The 19927-nt window shown below is 36.8% G+C and overlaps 1 protein-coding gene across 2 annotated transcripts in view; it reads right to left on the bottom strand.

Moving 5' to 3' along the window:
- Positions 1 to 4535: 4535 nt before the first annotated feature.
- Positions 4536 to 19927, bottom strand: part of SCFD1 (sec1 family domain containing 1) — a 124051-nt gene continuing 108659 nt past the window's right edge. For both annotated transcript variants that reach the window (XM_040476855.1, XM_040476854.1), the window contains 4 exons: positions 19722 to 19755; positions 18100 to 18165; positions 8419 to 8487; positions 4536 to 4760 (listed from right to left, as the gene is read on the bottom strand). In XM_040476855.1, coding sequence (XP_040332789.1) covers positions 4737 to 4760; positions 8419 to 8487; positions 18100 to 18165; positions 19722 to 19755 — 193 coding nt within the window. In that variant the 3' untranslated portion in view covers positions 4536 to 4736. The remainder of the gene's footprint in view (positions 4761 to 8418; positions 8488 to 18099; positions 18166 to 19721; positions 19756 to 19927) is intronic.

The following is a 19927-nucleotide window of genomic DNA, read 5'->3' as shown; positions in this document are numbered from 1 at the left end:
GATCTTAGAATTCCTGTGGCTGTCTCTGGATTCTTAGGATACCACGTCAACTTGGTACACAGAGCTTGCTTTTTCAGCACAGTTATTCCTACTGAAACTGAGCCATGTTGATGGGGCTGATGCTTGATAATTTAGAACCATCGAGATTTCTCTTGTAAAAGCAGCTATAAATACTTAAAGTCTGGTACATACTCATCAACATTCAGGGATCCCTTTGGATATCAATTTTTGAAATTCCAGGATTGTGTTGAACCCAGAGTAATAGAACAAAGTGAAGTTGAATAGTTCCTAGTTCTGCTTAGACTGTTTCGATGTGGTCACTACAACAAATGATAAATTCAGGTTACTGCTTTCTTTAGTCCCATGTCACATCAGTACAGTCTCATCAGCCTGTAGAGCCAGGTTGCTCTGTGCCTTGCAATTTTAACACAATTAAAAATTTCTACAAATGTCCACCACCTGACCTCGATATATTTAAATTTAAATCTTCACACCTAGCTTCAAATTCTTTTGACTATTACCTAAAAACTGTAACTTTTACAGTCATGATTGTGAGCCTACTTGGATGTGAGTTTGTCTTATAATTCATTATAGTACAAAGTTACCTGATGGAGATGAAACGGAAGCTTCCGTTTCAAGGCAGATTTTGTTTTGACTTGAATTTCCTTTCAATCCTTTTTTTATTTTGCCTTTTCCTTTTAGTTTAGAGCCCCATCTATGCCAAGTGAATCGATCTTTCCCATGTTTATGCCCAACTACTCAAATTCTATTGGTCAGGTGGCTATTCCTGCCAGTTCATGTGTGTGAGCTCAGTAGTAAGATGGTTGTTTGGTTGAACACCCTGAGCTGGCTGGCCCAGGTGAGCTGCATTACTATGAAGGCTCTGCCATAAGATGCCCCTACTCTGTATACCTCATTCCACACCGGAGAAAAGAGAGAGGTGAAGTGGCGGAGTCAGGTTGATCAGTTTGGAGTGGCTTGGCAAGACTTCAAGCCTTCTGCTTCCTCAGCTAGGCGATTTCAAGCAGTGCACAGGGAATGGGTTTGGAGCACAGGGATGTGTATTCCATCTTTGGCTCCACCACGTACCAGCTATGACTTTGAGCAGGGTATTTAACTTTCTGAGCGTTGTTTCCATCTATAAAATTTGTACCACCTACCTGTTAGTGCTGTTGTGAGGATTAACTGCTGTAACTTTTGTAAATCATCAGGCACAGCATTTCCCTTTCCCATTGACCTCTACCCTTGATCTGTGCTTTACCATGGCTGTAATCAATTCTTCTAAGAATCATTTTCGGGGGCAGATAAAATTGGTTTCTGAATCAGCCACGCTGGGGGCTTGAGGGGACGGACCTGCTGAGCTGCCAGCCCAAGACAGCATCAACAGTGACCCTGACCGTATTGTGGATGGTCTGCTGGGGAACTCACACTAGGACAGATGGGGCTAGGCTGTGGACAGTTTGAGAAAAGCCAAGGTTTCCCCAGAGATTTTTTTTTTAAGGGCCCCAAATCTTTACAGGCCTCATAGAAACGTTTCTCGGAACCTTTGCAATGGTCTTCTTTTAAGTGAATTGAGGCAAACTTGAAAAAAATTGTTCATTGAGGACACTATTTCTAACTTATTTTTGGCTGCAAACACAACATGAAAAGAGACCACCTCCTGTGTCTTTTGTGAAGTTTTAACCTAAAAAATATTTCTGAACATATGTTAAAGTCTAACTTCTCTGTTACTAAGGAAACTGGGACATTGCTTTATCTTCTCTGGAGCTTATCACCTTGATGAACATTGTTGTCTCAAGCCCCGAACATGAACCACTTTGATCACTTTGGCAGATGATGTGGCGCTACGGACTGTATGTGTTACATACAGACTCTTTAGTTGAAGTTCTAACTCCCAATATAATAGTATTTAGAGGTGGTGCCTTTGAGGGGTAATTAGGTTTTCATGAGGTCACAGAGGTGGAGCCCCCGTGATATGATTAGTGCTCTTACAGGGGACAAAGGGACCAGGACTCTCTACTATATGAAGATAAATCAAGATGTCTGTCTGCAAACCAGAAAGAGGGTCCTCACCAGACACTGAGCTTTTGGCACTTTCACCTTGGATTTCCTAACCTCCCAAGTTATGTGAAATCTGTTCAAGCCACTGGTCTGTGGTAGTTTGTTACAGCAGCCCAAACAGATTTTAAGTTATAGCCCAGGACCAAGTCAGGTTAGCAGGTCACTACCCAAAGAGACTTTTTTTTTTTTTTTTATTTATATATGAAATTTATTGTCAAATTGGTTTCCATACAACACCCAGTGCTCATCCCAACAGGTGCCCTACTCAATACCCATCACCCACCCTCTCCTCCCTCCCACCCCCCATCAACCCTTAGTTTGTTCTCAGTTCTCAACAGTCTCTTATGCTTTGGCTCTCTCCCACTCTAACCTTTTTTTTTTTTTCCTTCCCCTCCCCCATGGGTTCCTGTTAAGTTTCTCAGGATCCACATAAGAGTGAAACCATATGGTATCTGTCTTTCTCTGTATGGCTTATTTCACTTAGCATCACACTCTCCAGTTCCATCCACGTTGCTACAAAAGGCCATATTTCATTTTTTCTCATTGCCACGTAGTATTCCATAGTGTATATAAACCACAATTTCTTTATCCATTCATCAGTTGATGGACATTTAGGCTCTTTCCATAATTTGGCTATTGTTGAGAGTGCTGCTATGAACATTGGGGTACAAGTGCCCCTATGCATCAGTACTCCTGTGTCCCTTGGATAAATTCCTAGCAGTGCTATTGCTGGGTCATAGGGTAGGTCTATTTTTAATTTTCTGAGGAACCTCCACACTGCTTTCCAGAGTGGCTGCACCAATTTGCATTCCCACCAACAGTGCAAGAGGGTTCCCGTTTCTCCACATCCTCTCCAGCATCTATAGTCTCCTGATTTGTTCATTTTGGCCACTCTGACTGGCGTGAGGTGATACCTGAGTGTAGTTTTGATTTGTATTTCCCTGATAAGGAGCGACGCTGAACATCTTTTCATGTGCCTGTTGGCCATCCGGATGTCTTCTTTAGAGAAGTGTCTATTCATGTTTTCTGCCCATTTCTTCACTGGGTTATTTGCTTTTCGGGTGTGGAGTTTGGTGAGCTCTTTATAGATTTTGGATACTAGCCCTTTGTCCGATATGTCATTTGCAAAGATCTTTTCCCATTCCGTTGGTTGCCTTTTAGTTTTGTTGGTTGTTTCCTTTGCTGTGCAGAAGCTTTTTATCTTCATAAGGTCCCAGTAATTCACTTTTGCTTTTAATTCCCTTGCCTTTGGGGATGTGTCGAGTAAGAGATTGCTACGGCTGAGGTCAGAGAGGTCTTTTCCTGCTTTCTCCTCTAGGGTTTTGATGGTTTCCTGTCTCACATTCAGGTCCTTTATCCATTGAGTTTATTTTTGTGAATGGTGTGAGAAAGTGGTCTAGTTTCAACCTTCTGCATGTTGCTGTCCAGTTCTCCCAGCACCATTTGTTAAAGAGACTGTCTTTTTTCCATTGGATGTTCTTTCCTGCTTTGTCAAAGATGAGTTGGCCATACGTTTGTGGGTCTAGTTCTGGGGTTTCTATTCTATTCCATTGGTCTATGTGTCTGTTTTTGTGCCAGAGACCTCTTTTTCTTGACCTGTGCTTTGTATGATGGCACTGACTCCTGAGGGGTAGGAATAGAGAAAGTCGGTCTCGTGAATCTGGCTGTTTTACCTATTATCTGGATGTTTATCTGTAACATTAGAGATTGCTCTTGACGAGGCTCATTAGGAGCAAAACTCCCTGGCCTTGAGAGGAGTAAGAGGTTTTCCTCTGGAGCAACTGGTTTGCTTTTTTCTTAGAGCTGAGTTTCATGATTGATCAACATTCCTTCTTGGTGCTGCATACCAGGAAGGTTTGAACCAAATTTAACACTTAATTTTCCATATTTTTTAGATCTTCATGGGACAAATGTTTTGTCCATTTGTCCATTCTAGATGTTAGTTGTTGTCATTATATAATGAAGGGATTTTATGTGATAAGATGTATTTGGGTGTGCTAGAGGAAGAAGAGACTTTAAGTAAAGTCTAGAGGCAACATGGCAGACCAGAAAACCACGGGGAGGTAATTTTACTATTAAAGTGCATACAAGAAAAAAAAAAAAATACCAGTAGGAGATTCATTAACCAGTCAAGTAACATTTGTTTTTTTTGTTTTGTTTTGTTTTTTTGAGAGAGGATACAAGTGAATGAGGGGCAGAGAGAGAGAGAAGCAGGTCTTGTGATCACTTGAGACAGGACACAAACTCATGAACGGTGAAATCATCACCTGAGCTAACATCAGATGCTTAAGCACCTGAGCCACCCAGGCACTCTTTTTATTTTTTTAATAATATTTGCATAATTCTTAAATTTTCACTGGTTTCAGTCATAACAAATCCATTATAATAATATTTTAATATTATATTCAGGCAGAACTTTTCCTAAGTACTTTCTCTTTTGTCAAACGTAACAGGAAAGAAAATGTACAATGTTCAAAATTTATTTCTGAAATGCTTTATTCTTTTAATTAGTATACATTATATTAAGTATACATTATATTAAGTATAGAATTTCCTTAAAAATTAACTCTAAGTTTCAATGTTAGGACACTGATACGAAGAAGAAAACATCTGGCTCTTTTGACTTTTGTCTTTACATTTATCCAAGTAGTTTCTCATATTAAGGTTCTTTTATGTTACTTCTGTCCAAGTTGTGACAGCTAAAACAAAACATAAAAATAGCTTTACTTTAGTCACAAAAGAAATACACCTTAAAAATGTACTCTTTAATCATGGTAACATCTAAGCTCCATTATTTCATTCATTGCATTTGTATCTAGAATAAGTTTTCCTCAAGATTCACCACCAACTGAAATTCATTTAAAACCGAATAGTAATAATAAATGCTGTCACAATAAAAAAAAATGGATCAACATTATAGGTACAAATTCAACTAATGGAAAACAAAAACACTGAGAATAAAATCAATATTAACTCAGTATGAAAATGTAAAGAAAACTTTCACGTACAACTTCACTGCTGACAGTTTACTTCTCCACATATTTTAATTAATTTGATATTTCTAAAACATCATTAAAAAGAAAAAAGGCATTCAAACTCTGGAAGGCTGGGTAAACTCCTACTGGACTAATTCTCCCAGGGATAGCAATTAAAACTTTAAACAACATGCAAAAACCAACTACCTGAAGGCAGTGGAGAACAACTGCAAGCTGGCAGGTTCGGGAACAGAGGTGACACTTGGAAGGAAAGACCCGCACTGGCTGAGTTCTGTGGCTCTTAACCTCAAGAACGACCCAGAGTATGGGGACAACTAAAGCCTCTGAAGGTGAGTAGGAAATCCAGTAAAGGAGAGGTCCAGAGTGTGGGAGCCCTAAATTTTGCACATGAACTTTTCTGATATCTATGGTGAAAAACCTTGAACCAGGCACAAATGAGAGTGACTAACAAGCAAGATGTGAGCTGCTGCCCAAGAGACAGAGTTTGACATGTGAATTTTACCAAGTTAATTGCCGGCTAAAGGCCCAAATCAACACTCTTTAGGGAAATGGAATTCAGTTTCCAAAACAGCAATGTTAAGGATACAATCTAAAACTAATACATGAAAGAACAGAAAAATTGGGCCCATTCTCTAGGGGGAAAGGGGAGAGACTGAGATAGATAATCCATGTGTTGTAATTAATAGACAAGGGTTTAAAAGAAGCTATAACAACTATCCTCAATGAAACAATAGAAAATATGCTCACAATGAAATGACATAAAATCCAACCAGAAGAACACAAACTATATTAAAAAAAAAAAAAACCCAAATGAAAATTTGAGATGGTGTAAATACAACATTATTCAAATGGTAGAAAAAAGATAAGAAAGCAAAGAGTGAATCTGGAGATAGTACAACTTAAATTATATTTAAGCCCAACATTAGGTGTAGAGACTACTAAAAAAATTAATTAAAAACAACCCCCCCACCCCAAATCCTCAGAGCGTTGTGGCAGGATATAAAATGTTGTACATACAGGTGAATGGAGTCCCAAAAAGAGAGGACAAAATTGAACACAGAAATATTTGACGAAAGGCACAGAAAATTCCCTAAATCTGGTGAAGATATAAACATACAGATTCAAGAAGCTCAGTGATCCCCAAGATAAATACACAAGAAGTTATACATAAATACATCATAACTGCTGAAAACCAAAGATGACAAGGAAATCTTGAAAGCAGCCAGAGAAAAATAACCTATTACATATAAAATTGTATCGATCTGAATACTATTGACTTCCTATCAGAAACAATGAAGACTTTGGAATAGTATCTTTAAAATTCTGAAAAACTGTCAATCCAGAATTCTATATTCAGCAGAAATATTTAAGAATAAAGGTGAAATACATTTTCATATAAAAGAAAATTAAGTGAATTCACTGTTAGCATACCTGAGCTACAGTAAATGTTGAAAGAAGTTTTGCAGTCAACAGATGGAAATCAAAATCTACTAAAGGTAGGGATGAAGAACATCCCTGAAAGTCGTATCTGTGTAAAGGGAAAGGCTTCTTTAAGATACAGATGAGTGAAGTGATAAAAATGGTAACACTGTGTACTGTCTTGTGAGGTTAATGATATATATGCAGATGTAAAATATGTGACAATCACAGAATAAAGGCTGAGGGAATGGGTCTATATGCTATATTGAATGCAAGTGGTACAATATTAACTCTAGTTTATGAGAAGTTAAAGATGTATATATTGTGATCTCTGGAGCAAATGCTAAATTAATAATATAGAGATACAGCTAAAATAAAGCATTCAAGTAATACAAAGGAAGGTAGGAAAGGAGGAAGGCCTAACAGAAGACTAGTAGAATACAAACAGTACAATGGTAAACCTAAACCGAATCATATCAATAATTACATTCGATGTTAACCGACCAACAGACACCAATTAAAAGGCAGTGATGGTCAGAATGGTTTTGAAAAAAAAAACAGGTTCCAACTATATCCCATCTGCAAGATAAACACCTTAAATATGAATTCATAGGCAAGCTGAAGCAACCAGATGGAAAAGTTATAACCTGCAAACCTTAAGACTAGAGTGGCTATATTAATGTCAGATAAAGTAGACTTCAAGATAAAGAGTATTACCAGATATGTAGAGGGACACTGCATAATGAAAGGGTGCATTCATCACGAAGACACAGCAATCCTCAATCTGTATGTACCTAATAACAGAGCTTAACAATAAGTTGACCTACAACTAAAAGGAGAGAGTGACAGAACTGAAGGGAGAAACAGTTCCACAAACATAACTGGAGATTTTAATACTGGTCTTTCAATACCTGACAGAACTAGACCAAAAAAACCCCACAAAACCACACATCAATAAAGACACAGAGGATTTAAGTAATGCTGTCAACTACCATGACCAAAATGAAATTTACAGAACCCTTCTTACCACTTCTGCCTAATGCAGGTTCTTTTTGAAGTGCACACGAAGTGCTCAGTAAGAGAAACCATAAAAGATATTTAAGTAAATTTTGCAACAATGAAATCATATGCAGAATGTTCTTTAACCACAGGGAATTAAATTAGAAATCAATACGATATTTAGGAAACCCCTAAACACTTGAAAACAACATCTCTAAATCACATGAGATTAAAAAAAACCCAAGTATATTAAAAATATACAACCAACCCCCCCCAAATATATATATAAAACATGGTAATGAAAATATATTAACATTTGTGAAATGCAGCTAAAGCAGTGTTGGGCAAGAGTTTTTAATTTTATGGCTTTAAATGCTTATTTTAAAAAAGAAAACCTAAAGAGTTTAATATCCCAAAGTAATCAAAACAAAAATCAGCATAAACATCTGCTTCATTAAAAAAATTAACTAAATTGAGAATCCTCTAGTTCATCCAAGAAAAAAACAATCCATTTAGTTTTGCCTATTCTAATACATTACATAATCTATGGTGGAAAAATATCAAGACCTGCTTGGGGATTGAATAAGGGCAAGGATTGACTGGGGAACTTTGTGATATGATGGTTCTGTATCTTGAACAGGAATCGGGGTTATTCAGGTGAACACATCTCACAACCCAGGAATGTACACCTAGGTATATACTTCACTGTTGTAAATTTTAAATTTTCTGAATTTATCCTCTCAAAGATTTGGGACAATTGAAATAATTATTTATCAGAATTTTCTTTATAGTAGTCCATGTTAAAACCTTACATTTTTATAGCTCCTATGGTTTTTGGCTTCAGTTGGTTCAAATGAGTATGATGATTCTCTTGCTCTTTTGAAAAATATCATCACCAAGTTATGGTATGTTACAAGAAACAAACTACCAACGTACACTTTACCTGTTTTATGAACTGTGTAGCATTAAAAAGTTCACTGCAGCCATATAAAATGTGTTTGCCTTGTTTCCCCTGTAAAAATAAGAGAACTCAGATACAAGTAACAAGTTATACTTTCAATATTACCCAGAAGAATGATTAAGCCTAATTAAGACTTTTTGTTACCCCTCAAAGTCTTTTTGGGGGGCGAGGGAAGAGGTTGTTGAATTTTAGTATACACATATCTATTCTAAAATCGCATGGAATAAAGTGACTGCCACGTTTCACACAAACGATTATCTATAAAATCTTAGGTCAACATTCTTCCAACATAAGATCTGTACTACCTGAAGAAAACATCGCTAGTTTTGTTATGCTGACAGTAGGATATGGTACAACTATGGCATGAATGGTCACTGCAGTCTCATTTGTGCAATATAGGATTTACAATAATTTCATTCATAATTTTGGCAGAATACTGTAACCCAATTACAGCAGTCAAAACTTCTACTGAAGAATTCTTTAAGTCCTTGATGCTGTAATTATTATATATATTGTGTACTTGAAAGAAAATTCATTTCTGTAATTTGAAAAGTTTATTCCATAACAAAGCAAATATGATAATTCATCAAGAAACATAATTATGTTTTTGTAATACAAGAGAAAGTTCTCTGTGATGTATCAGCTGAATAAACACAGTTGGATGGCTGAATAAATGTTCTAGGTGGCCATCTCTGAGAACAACAACAAAAACAGTCATACCTCACTGTTACATATAACAATTACACAGCATTGGTCATATAACTGGGTCATATAATGTCAGGATCTACTCAAGACATTAATAAAAGTAGAGGTCATAGCATAGTAGGATAAAGAAAGCAAAGGGAAACATTAGAAGAGTCCAAATATTCTAGGCACAGGCCCTAGGATCCCATCTCAGTAGCACAGAACACATTTTATTTTCATTTGTGAATCTCAAGTTACAGTGCAGATACTCTGGTTGCAGGGAAGCTCGGTCTTGTCCAAGGAGGGGTCTTCATACCCCTCTGATCATGTATCCATGACCAGGCTCAAAGAACAGAAGCAAAACATTGGTGATTTGCACCTCATTTCTTTCATATTTATGTTTTCTATTAAGCAGTGCTGACAAGCTAGTGTTAGTTGCCCCCAGTCTATCTTGGACCCTAGCATCGGACTACATTAATCACTAGTTATGACATTTCATTCGTGGTTGGTGAAATGTTAGCACCATGGCTTCCAAGGTTCACAGAGAAATAAACTAGCAAAGGAGATTAATCATGTACTTAGTCCACACTCCCTGCACCATCCCATCCGCACCCTTCATCAAGCTTTAATAATCACTCATCATAATTTTTCTTTTTGTATCTTCTACAGCATTTACAGATTAACATTAACACCAAAACACTAATTTTCTGTATCATCCAATGAGGGTTAAACACTGCAGCCAATATTTCAGTGCAAACTTATTCTTAATTATGCATAAACCTGATACTTCCTCCTTCCATTAAAAACTGAACTTTATGAAATGTACCAGTACCTGGATCCAATGTAACAATTATTAACTAAATCTATTTCATTCTCTAGCCAATCACCTTCCATCAAAAGAACTTATGGTGGCTTAAAGTTAAATTACCTATACATTTGGTTACTTATTACCAAATTTTTAGGGTCAACACAGTTTTATTAGCAAATTGCCTTTGAATATTAGTGCATATTATTTCTGTAACTATAAAGAGAAGCAAAAGGTTTCTCAGCTGGAACACGTATTCAAAGTCTTTTGTGTGCTTTATATATTTGTTCCAGAAAACCTATGTAAATGACTGAGTTCCCAGATACCTTCGAGTTTGAACTTTGATTTCTTTTCGAGGTGTACCTTTTAACTTCAAAATATCTGATAACAGGTTATTGCACAATTGGATATTATAAATTTCTTTTTAAGCTTATTATTTGAGATAGAGCATGAGCAGGGCAGGAGCAGAGACAGAATGAGAGAGGATCCTAAGCAGGCTCCACACAGTGCAGAGCCTGATGGGGGCTTGAACTCAAGAACCTGTGAGATCGTGACCAGAGCCAAAATGCAGAATCAGATGCTTAACTGACTGAGCCACCCAGGCACTCCAGATATTATAAATTTCTAAACTATACTTATGCTTTAATAAATATGTTTCCACACATAAATGTCTGCTCTCAAAAGTGAAGAAATTAAGAAGATAGTTATTTCTATGACAAAGGACTGGCTACTGGTTTCATTTTGCAGCTGGCTCTACTAGTACGTTCAAAAGGCCAAGGTCTATGGAGTTTTTTCCTAGTACATCTTCTCTTGAGAGATGTAAAAGCCTTTGTCAAACACGTTCATTCTTGGGAGACCACTAGAGTGTCATTTATCTATTGCATCTTTTAGATACACACTGTTGTGGTATAGCCAGTATGTTCTATATTTCAATCACAAACGATTTTCATTTTTTTTTAAGTTTATTTAATGTGAGACAGGTAGAGAGAGAATCCTCAGCAGGCTCTGTGTTGTCACTGACAATCTCATGAACCGTGAGATCATGACCTGAGCTGAAGAGTTGGGACACTTAACTGACTGAACCACCGAGGTGCCTCAATTTTCTTGTATTTTTGAAAGTGTAGTCTTTGCTTAAGAGTACATTTCATTTTTTTTTTTTTTTCTTAACCTTTTCATCCCCTTCATCCATTTCTCCCACTTACTTCTTGGCAACCACCAGTCTGTTCTTTATATCTGAGAGGGTTTTTTGGCTGAATACTTCAGTGTGCATGCATGCCTGCGTGCATAATTTCTTTACCATTCATCTGTCAGTGGATACTTAGGTTGCTTCTATATCTTGGCTATTGTAAACAATGCTGCAATGACTGAGGGTGCAGATCTCTTTCCCAGTTAGTGTTTTTTTTCTTCACAAAAATACTTAGAAGTGGAATTGCTGGATTATATGGTAATTCTATTTTTACTTATTTGAGGAATCTGCATACTCTTTTCCACAGTAGCTGCACCAATTTACATTACCACCAACAGTGCATGAGTATTCCCTTTTCTCCACATCATTGCCAACACTTGTTATTTCTTGTTCTTTTTGATAATGGCCATTCTAGCAGGTGTGAGGTGAGTCTTACTGTGGTTTTGATTTGCATTTCCCTGATGATTAATGACGATGACCATCTTTTCATGTGTCTGTTGGCCATCTGTGTCTCTTTGGGGAAAATGTCTATTTAGGTCCTCTGCCTATTTTTAAATTGGATTATTATTAATTTTTTTGGTGTTGAATTGTGTAAGTTCTTTGTATATTTTGGATATTAACCCCCTGCCAGATACATTATTTACAAATATATTTCCCACTCAGTATATTGCCTTTTCATTTTGTTGATGGTACCTGTTGCTGTGCAGAAGCTTTTACTATGATGTAGTCTCATTTTTGTTTTTGTTGCCTTGGCTTTTGGTGTGAGATTAAAAAAAAAAAAAAATCGCTGCCCATACCTATGTCAGTCAAGGAGTTTATGGCTTGTTTTCTTCTAGGAGTTTTAAGATTTGGGGTCTTAGGTTTAATTCTTTAATCCATTTTGCGTTAACTTTTGTGTCTAGTGTAAAACAGTGGTTGAATTTTATTCTTTTGCATATGGCTGTCTAGTTTGCCCAGCACCATTTAATGAAGAGACTGTCCTTTCCCCATTGTATATTCTTGACATCTTTAAGTTAACCATATACCCCATGGGTTTATTTCTGGTCTGTCAATTCTCTTCCACTGTTTTAATTACCGTAGCTTTGTACTATAGTTTGAAATTAGGCAGTGTAATTCCTCCAGCTTTGTTCTTTCTCAAGATTGTTTTGGCTATTAAGGGTCTTTTGTGGCTCTATAAAAGTTCAAGATTGTTTGTTCTATTTGTGTGAAAATGCCCTTGGAATTTTGACAGGGATTGTAATGAACCTGTAGATTGCTATGAGGAATATGGGTATTTCAACAATACTGACTCTTTCAATCCACGAAACACAGAATACCTATTTGTGTCTTCAATTTCTTTCACCAATGGCTTGTAGTTTTCACTACACAGGTCTTTCAGCTTCTTCATTAAACTTACTCCCAGGTATTTTATTTTTTTAATGTGATTGTAAATGATTTTTTTTTTTTTTTTTACTTCTCTGTTAGTGTATAGAAATGCAACAGATTTTTGGGTATTATTTTTGTATCCTGAAACTTGACTGAATTTATTAGTTCTGACAGTTTTTGACAATCTTTAGAGTTTTCTCTATAGGTCATCTGCAAATAGTTTTCTAATTTGGATGCCTTTTCTTATTCTTGCCTAATTGTTATGGCTAGAACTTCTAATACTATTTTGAATAAAACTGGCATGATCAGGCATCCTCATTAATATTACTGAGTGTTTTAAAATTAATTTTATCAAATACATCACTGTTGTACCAAATAGCAGTTACATTATGAGCTAGATTAACATCATTGCTAACTTGATCAGTTTGAATTACTGTAGTATTTTCTTTGCCTTCCCAACAAAACTGGCCCAATGTGAGCCGGTATGACTCAAAGGCCAAGTCAGATAATTCTCCACTCTTGTAGCCATAGCCATAAGTTTTGTTTCATACTACATAGTTGTACTGATAGGGGTTTCTAATGTCAAAGACCTAGACCTAGCCCAGTTCTTACTGAATTCACAACAAAGGAAACATTAACACTAAATAAGATTAAAAAAAAAGAACTTTGAGAATAATTACACTGGGTGGCTTAGTAGCTACTAAAATGTAATGGCTTTAAAGGGAAGCTATGAAAAACTCATAGTTAACATTATCCTTAATGGTGAAAGACTAGATGCTTTGACCCTAAGATCAGGAAGAAGATAAGGAGGTCTGCTACTTATCTATTCAATTCAACATTGTATTGGAGATTCTAGACAGAGTGGTTAGGCAAGAAAAAGGAAAAACCATTCCAGATAGGCTAAGGAAGAAGTTCAACTAATTCTATTCACAGATAACATGATCTCCTACACAGAAAGTTCTAAAAATACTAAAAAAAAAACCCCTAAGAGTTAAGAAATGAGTTTACCGGGGTTGTAGGACACAAGATCAATTCACAAAAACTCATTTTTATTGGATTGCAATGAGTAATCCAAAAATGAAATTAAGAAAAAAACTTCAGGAGCACCTGGATGGCTCAGGTGATTAAGCATCTGACTCTTGATTTAGGCGGAGGTCATGATCTCAAGGTTCAATGGGTTTGGGGCCCATGTTGGGCTCTGTGCTGACAGTAAGAAGCCTGCTTGGGATTCTCTCTCTCCCCATCCCCTACTCACGTGTGTGCTCACTCGCTCGCTCCCAAAATAAATAAACTTAAAAAAAAAAATTCTATTCATAATAGCATAAAAATACATAGAAATAAATTTAATGAAAACTGCAAAGCTTATGTTCTGAAACCAATAAAAACAAACAAAAAATTATAAAAATAAAGAAGATCTACACAAAGAGAACAAAATCCCATGTCATGGATCAGAAGACTTAATTAACACTGTTAAGATGAAAAGACTTTGCAAACTGATGTACAGATTCAATGCAATTCCTGTCAGAATCCTGACTAACACTGACAAGTTGATTCTAAAATTCCTACAAAGTGTAAGGCATCCAGGAAATCAAAAACAATCTTGAAAAAGAAGGATAAAGTAGAAAGACTCACATGTCTGGAGTATGAAACTTACTACAGTGCAATGGTAATCTACAGAGCATAGTACCGGCTCAAGGATAGATCTATGGATCAATGAAACAGAACTGAAAGTCCAGAAATAAACCCATACATGTATGGTCAGCTTATTTTCAACAAGGCTGCCAAGTCTATTCAATAGGGAAAAACAAAAAAGTCTTTTCAATAAATGGTGCTGGAACAACCTGGACTGCCACATACAAAAGAAGAAAGCTGGGCCTTACTTCATAATACATGCAAAATTAACTCAGAATTGATCACAGACCATTATATAAAGTACTCTTAACACTCAGTAATAAGGGGCACTGGGGTGGCTCAGATGGTTAAGTGTCTGACTCTTGATTTCAGCTCAGGTCATGATCCCAGGGTCATGGGATCAAGCCCTATTTAGGGCTCCGCAATGAGCATGAAGCCTGCCTGAGATTCTCTTCGGTCTCTCTCCCTCTTCGCTGCTTGTACTCTCTCTCTCCCTAAAAAGAAAAACAAAACCCAAACCCCTCAATAATACAAAGGCAAAATAACTCAGATTTTAAAAATGAGAGCAAAGGATTTGAATGTATCTTTCTCCAAAGATACACAAATGGCCAGTGAGCACATGAAAATAAACTTGATGTCTTAAGTCATCAGAGAAATGCAAATCAAAACCACAATGAGTTACTATCCCACTCCACTAGCATAGTCAGAATCAAAAAGTCAGATAACAAGTGCTGGTGATAATGTGGAGATATCAGAACCCTCATATACCAATGGTGCGAATGCAGAATGGTCCAATCAGTTTGGTAAACAGTCTAGCAATTCCTTAAATAGTTAATCATTAAAGTTATGATGACCCATGATATTCCACTCCTAGGTATATACCTAAGATATGAAATGAAAACATACTATTTACACAGAATAACACTGGACTATGACCTATGGTTCCAGGTGGACAGTAGCAGGTTTCATCCAGAATAGACACTGATTTTGGATCTATACATCTGGTTACTGAAGCAAACACCTTTAACACTCTATTAGAGTCCTCAGCAGAAACTGTTTCAATTTAGAGTCCCTTTTTATATATCATTTGATAATGAAACCCATGTTGCTGCAGGTGCAGTTCAACAAGTGTGCTAAGAAGCCTCATATACAATAGACTGACTTATGTACTTTACCAAACACAAAGTAGATGGACTGAAAATTGGAACATTTGGAAAACCTTATTTTCTAAATTGGGCACATCTCTTTCTGTGGCTTGTATGATGGAATGTGTGTTAAAATATGACAGGCATGTAATTAAAGGGGAATCAACAGTGGATAGATTGTTGAGATACTGCAGGGGAAGTAAGGGAGAGATGAAGAGAGGTAATAACACAGGAACTGACAAAAATTTATTCTGCATTTCTAAAAAAATTTTTTCTCTACCTGATCCTGTAGTTCAGGGGCATAGATCAATTGCAAACATGACACCAAAACAATACCTCTAATTTGAGGAGTGATGGAAAGGGCTGTTTCTATTTCCACCTGTCTAAACTGGGATTAATGGGAGGACCAGAGAGTCCTGTAAGCGTGCACTTATCCACCCCTACTTCACTGGGAATGGACATCACTGGGAATGGACAAAGGGGAGAGCACTGGCCAGTCTCATACTGCTGCCAGCTCTAGTGATCAGTCATCTTTGCTGAATCTGACAGTCTTCTAAATCAGGGGCCGAATTCTGGGTAAAAATGACTCTGAAAAAGGAGCCAATAAATGAATAATACAAAAGAAGAAAGCTAACATTATCTCATGCCCACAAGGCCTGCAGAAATTGCCTCCTTCATTTGAAGCTGAAGGTCCAAGATGGTTTCCAGGAGTTTAAAGAATGATTTAATCTGCAGGTACTCATGTCGTGATGATGCCAATAACATCTAGGGGATAAATCCTCTGAATAATTCTAATCCTCCTTTTTCTTTTACAGGTTCTGTATATTCTAGAAGATCCCTCTGGGGAGGCAAAAGTAGGATACTATTTCCACTAAAATGCATACAAAATAATTCGTTCAACAGCAGAGCCAAAGACCAGTGTGTAACTATTAACCTAAGTGATGATCTGTTAAGAAAAGTGCTTGGATACAGGAACTTAAAATGTCTTCTGCATGCCTGACTAGTCATAGTAGCCTGTGTCCTACTGCCTCCACACCATGTTTTTGTGGGTGTGGAATAATAATCAAGGAAAAATACTTAGGAAACTGAGACCAAGTAAAAGATAAAGGGCTTACATACCTATCACTGACAGTCTGATGTTCTTCTGATGAAAGCAACTGATCAAAAAACTACACTTAGTTGATAACTGTTACACAGCATCAACTTAATACATTTCACAAAATTAAAATTTCTATAGTAGAAAGAGGTAAGTTGTGAAGCTTATACATGAATAAAAACAAGTCTGCAGTATTTGGCAGACTGTAATGTTTCTTTAAAGTTATACCTGCATTTCTGCCACTCTACTACACTAATGATTAATATTTTGATGTTTATCCTTCTTGTTTTTCTGTTCTATAAATGTTAAAAAAAAGATGCAGAAAGAAGAATGCTGACAAGTCTAATTAAGAAAGCTTAATCAGGACTGGGGTGTGTGGAATGTATAAGTACGGATTAATTTCAGCTGGTCTGTTGCAGCCCTTTGTTTATCCCTGGGAACACCTGGAACACTCATATAGCTAACCCTTTGCCAAACCTAAAGGAAATAGATCAACTAGTGATTAATATAGTCCCCTGCAAGGGTCACAGATAGATTAGGGGACAACTTGAACTAGCTTGTCAGCACTGTTTATAGAAGTAGTACAGATTAATGGTTTGCACCTGGTTCCTGTTATGTTGCCTTGGTTTACTGCTTTTGAGCCTGCTCATGCAGCCTGGTTTTGACTATATGACCAGAGGAGGGTATCAAAGACCTCTCGTTGTACAAGATGGATGTTCCCCTGAGACCACAGCATCTTACATAGATCTTGGTGGTTCACACTCTGAAGTATGTACTCTGCAACTGAAATAGGATCCCAGGAATTGTGCCTGATAGTTTTAAAGATCTGTGACTTTTTTTTTCCTCTTGTACCAAAATCTCCACCTTTTTAAAGTCTTACATAACATAGAACATAAGGAATGATCATTACTTAATGTTAAGCAAATAAATGAAGATTACAAAATGTCATTCCAACAACTGATAATTCTATTGCCCCTACATTTTATTATTTATTTATTTAAAAAAAATTTTTTTTAACGTTTATTTATTTTTGAGACCGAGAGAGACAGAGCATGAACGGGGAAGGGGCAGAAAGAGAGGGAGACACAGAATCGGAAGCAGGCTCCAGGCTCTGAGCCATCAGCCCAGAGCCCGATACGGGGCTCGAACTCACGGACTGTGAGATCGTGACCTGAGCTGAAGTCGGACGCTTAACCGACTGCGCCACCCAGGGGCCCCTGCGCCTACATTTTAAATGGCATTTTTGCTCTTCATATCCTTTTGCTTAGTTGTCTGTTAGTCCCTGCTGCTCCTGTCGGCTTTGACTAGCACTCTACTGCTAATTTGCTACCTCCTGTTTGCTGAAAAAGCAGACATTCCAAGTGTGCTGCTGATTTAAGTCAACAGGATGGGGGCAAAGTGCTTACTATTCGGGGAAGTGGGTTTGCTAAATCATTTCACTAAGGTAGACTTTTTGGAAGAGGAGCTTACTTAAAGTCTCTAAACATGTAAAGTCAAATTAGGATAGAGAGCTGCCAAGTACATCAGTAAGATACATTATTTTCCAGATCAAGTACAATTTTAGGCCAGAAACGTGATAGGAATAGGAAAACAATGAGCATATGGGCATTTTTCCATACATATAAGGACTTTTAAACTACCTCTAGAAAAAGGGTTGAGAATCAAAAGAGCCACCAGACAATGCTAGTATTTTAAAGACACGGAACTGTGAAATACCAAATGCTTAAGGAATTAAAAGGCCAACACGTACCTTTATATAGTCAACGAGATTTTGATATTCAATGTAGTTGCCTCCTCCCACCACAAAAACAATTGCCTAAAATGCAAACAGAAAAAAGAAACAGGTGAGTTGAAAAAAATCAGTATTTTAACTTTCAAGCAACATGGCTTTTAGTTTGGAGCATATTCCACAACTTAGGTAAAAAAATACAAGCTAGCAAAAGGTCACATCCTAAGCACCTGATGCTACTTCAATTAAAAAAAAATGTGTTTCCAAAAAGTATAGAAAAAAACTGACCTCATTCTTCATACAATTAAGTAATAGCAAATAAATCTAAAGGGCTTTCTCTAGAAGGCTTTTTAGAATTTGAGGTTATTTACTGTAGGTAGGAAAAACAAAATTAGCATTTACATAATCTCCAATATATGTTCTTCACTGTATTTTTATTGAGAAGCTTATTGTATTTCAAATGAAAGCACAGTCACAGTATCTTCACAAATTTGGAATCCAATTTTAGAAGGAAGTTCTATGCATATAAAACTTTTACCACAGTCTTAGACTCCTTTTTCTGTGAATTACTTTTGTATCAGCTTTTTTACTTTTTATTTAAATTCCAGTTAACATACAGTGTAATATTAAGTTCAGGTGTACAATACAGAGATTCAACAATTCCAAACATCACCCAGTGGTCATCACAGCAAGTGCTCTCCTTAATCCCCATCACCTATTTCACCGATCCCCCCACCTTCCTCCCCTCTGGTAATCATCTGTTTGTTCTTTATAGTTAAAGTCTATTGCTTGGTTTGCCTCTCTCTGCCTCTTTTCCCTGCGTTCATCTGTTTTGTTTGTTAAATTCCACATATGAGTGAAATCAGATCATATTTGTCTTTTTCAGACTGATTTATTTCACCTCGCATAATAATCTCTAGCTCCATCCATGTCATTGCAAATGGCAAGATCTCATTCTTTTTAATGGCTAATATTTCAGTGTGTGTGTGTGTGTGTGTGTGTACACATGTATCTTTATCTCATCTTTTTTATCCATTCATCAGTCAATGGACACTTACATGAAAGATGTTCCACATCACTCATCATCAGGGAAATACAAATCAAAACTACAATGAGCTATCACTTTACACCTGTCAGAGTGGCTAAAATCAACGACACAAACAACAAGTATTGGTGAGGATGTGGAGAAAAGGGAACCCTCATACATGGTGGGAATGCAAACTGGTACAGCCAGTCTGGAAAAGGTTCTTCAAAAAGTTAAAAAAAAGAACTACCTTATGATCCCTGAGCAATTACACCACTAAGAGTTTACCCACAGAATACAAAAACACTAATTCAGAGGGATACATGAACCCCAATGTTTACAGCAGCATTATCTACAATAGACAAACTATGGGAAACAGCCCAAGTGTCCACTGACTGTGTCAGTTATTACTAAGCTTAAACTCTTTTAAGTAGTTTTATGCATCAGAAAAATACAGTTACTAATAATTTTTTAAAAAGAATCTTGGGTACACAGAATTGGATGTATCAAGATTACCGGAAAGTAACTGTAATAAAGCCATGTTTAAGATGAAGATAATTGTTCAAACTGGTCATCTTCCTTCCTTTTTAGAGGCAGAGAATTTTTATATAGAACTTACCTCTTGGAATGGATTTTTGTTCCTTGGAACTGAGCTGTAACAAAGAAAAATGATACTGAAAATTTCACCTGAGGCTTTCATTACAGATGAAAGACATATGGAAATACATGCATGTACACACACACACTAAATATAAAAATGTATTTACAATCCTTCCTCTTTCGCTTTCTTTGAGGCTTGTCCTTAGTTTTGTGTATCCAAATAGT

Source organism: Herpailurus yagouaroundi, unplaced genomic scaffold (assembly GCF_014898765.1).
Source record: "Herpailurus yagouaroundi ecotype Mexico unplaced genomic scaffold, PumYag 141, whole genome shotgun sequence".
NCBI classification, from domain to species: domain Eukaryota; kingdom Metazoa; phylum Chordata; class Mammalia; order Carnivora; family Felidae; genus Herpailurus; species Herpailurus yagouaroundi.
This window is presented reverse-complemented; position numbering and strand designations above follow the sequence as displayed.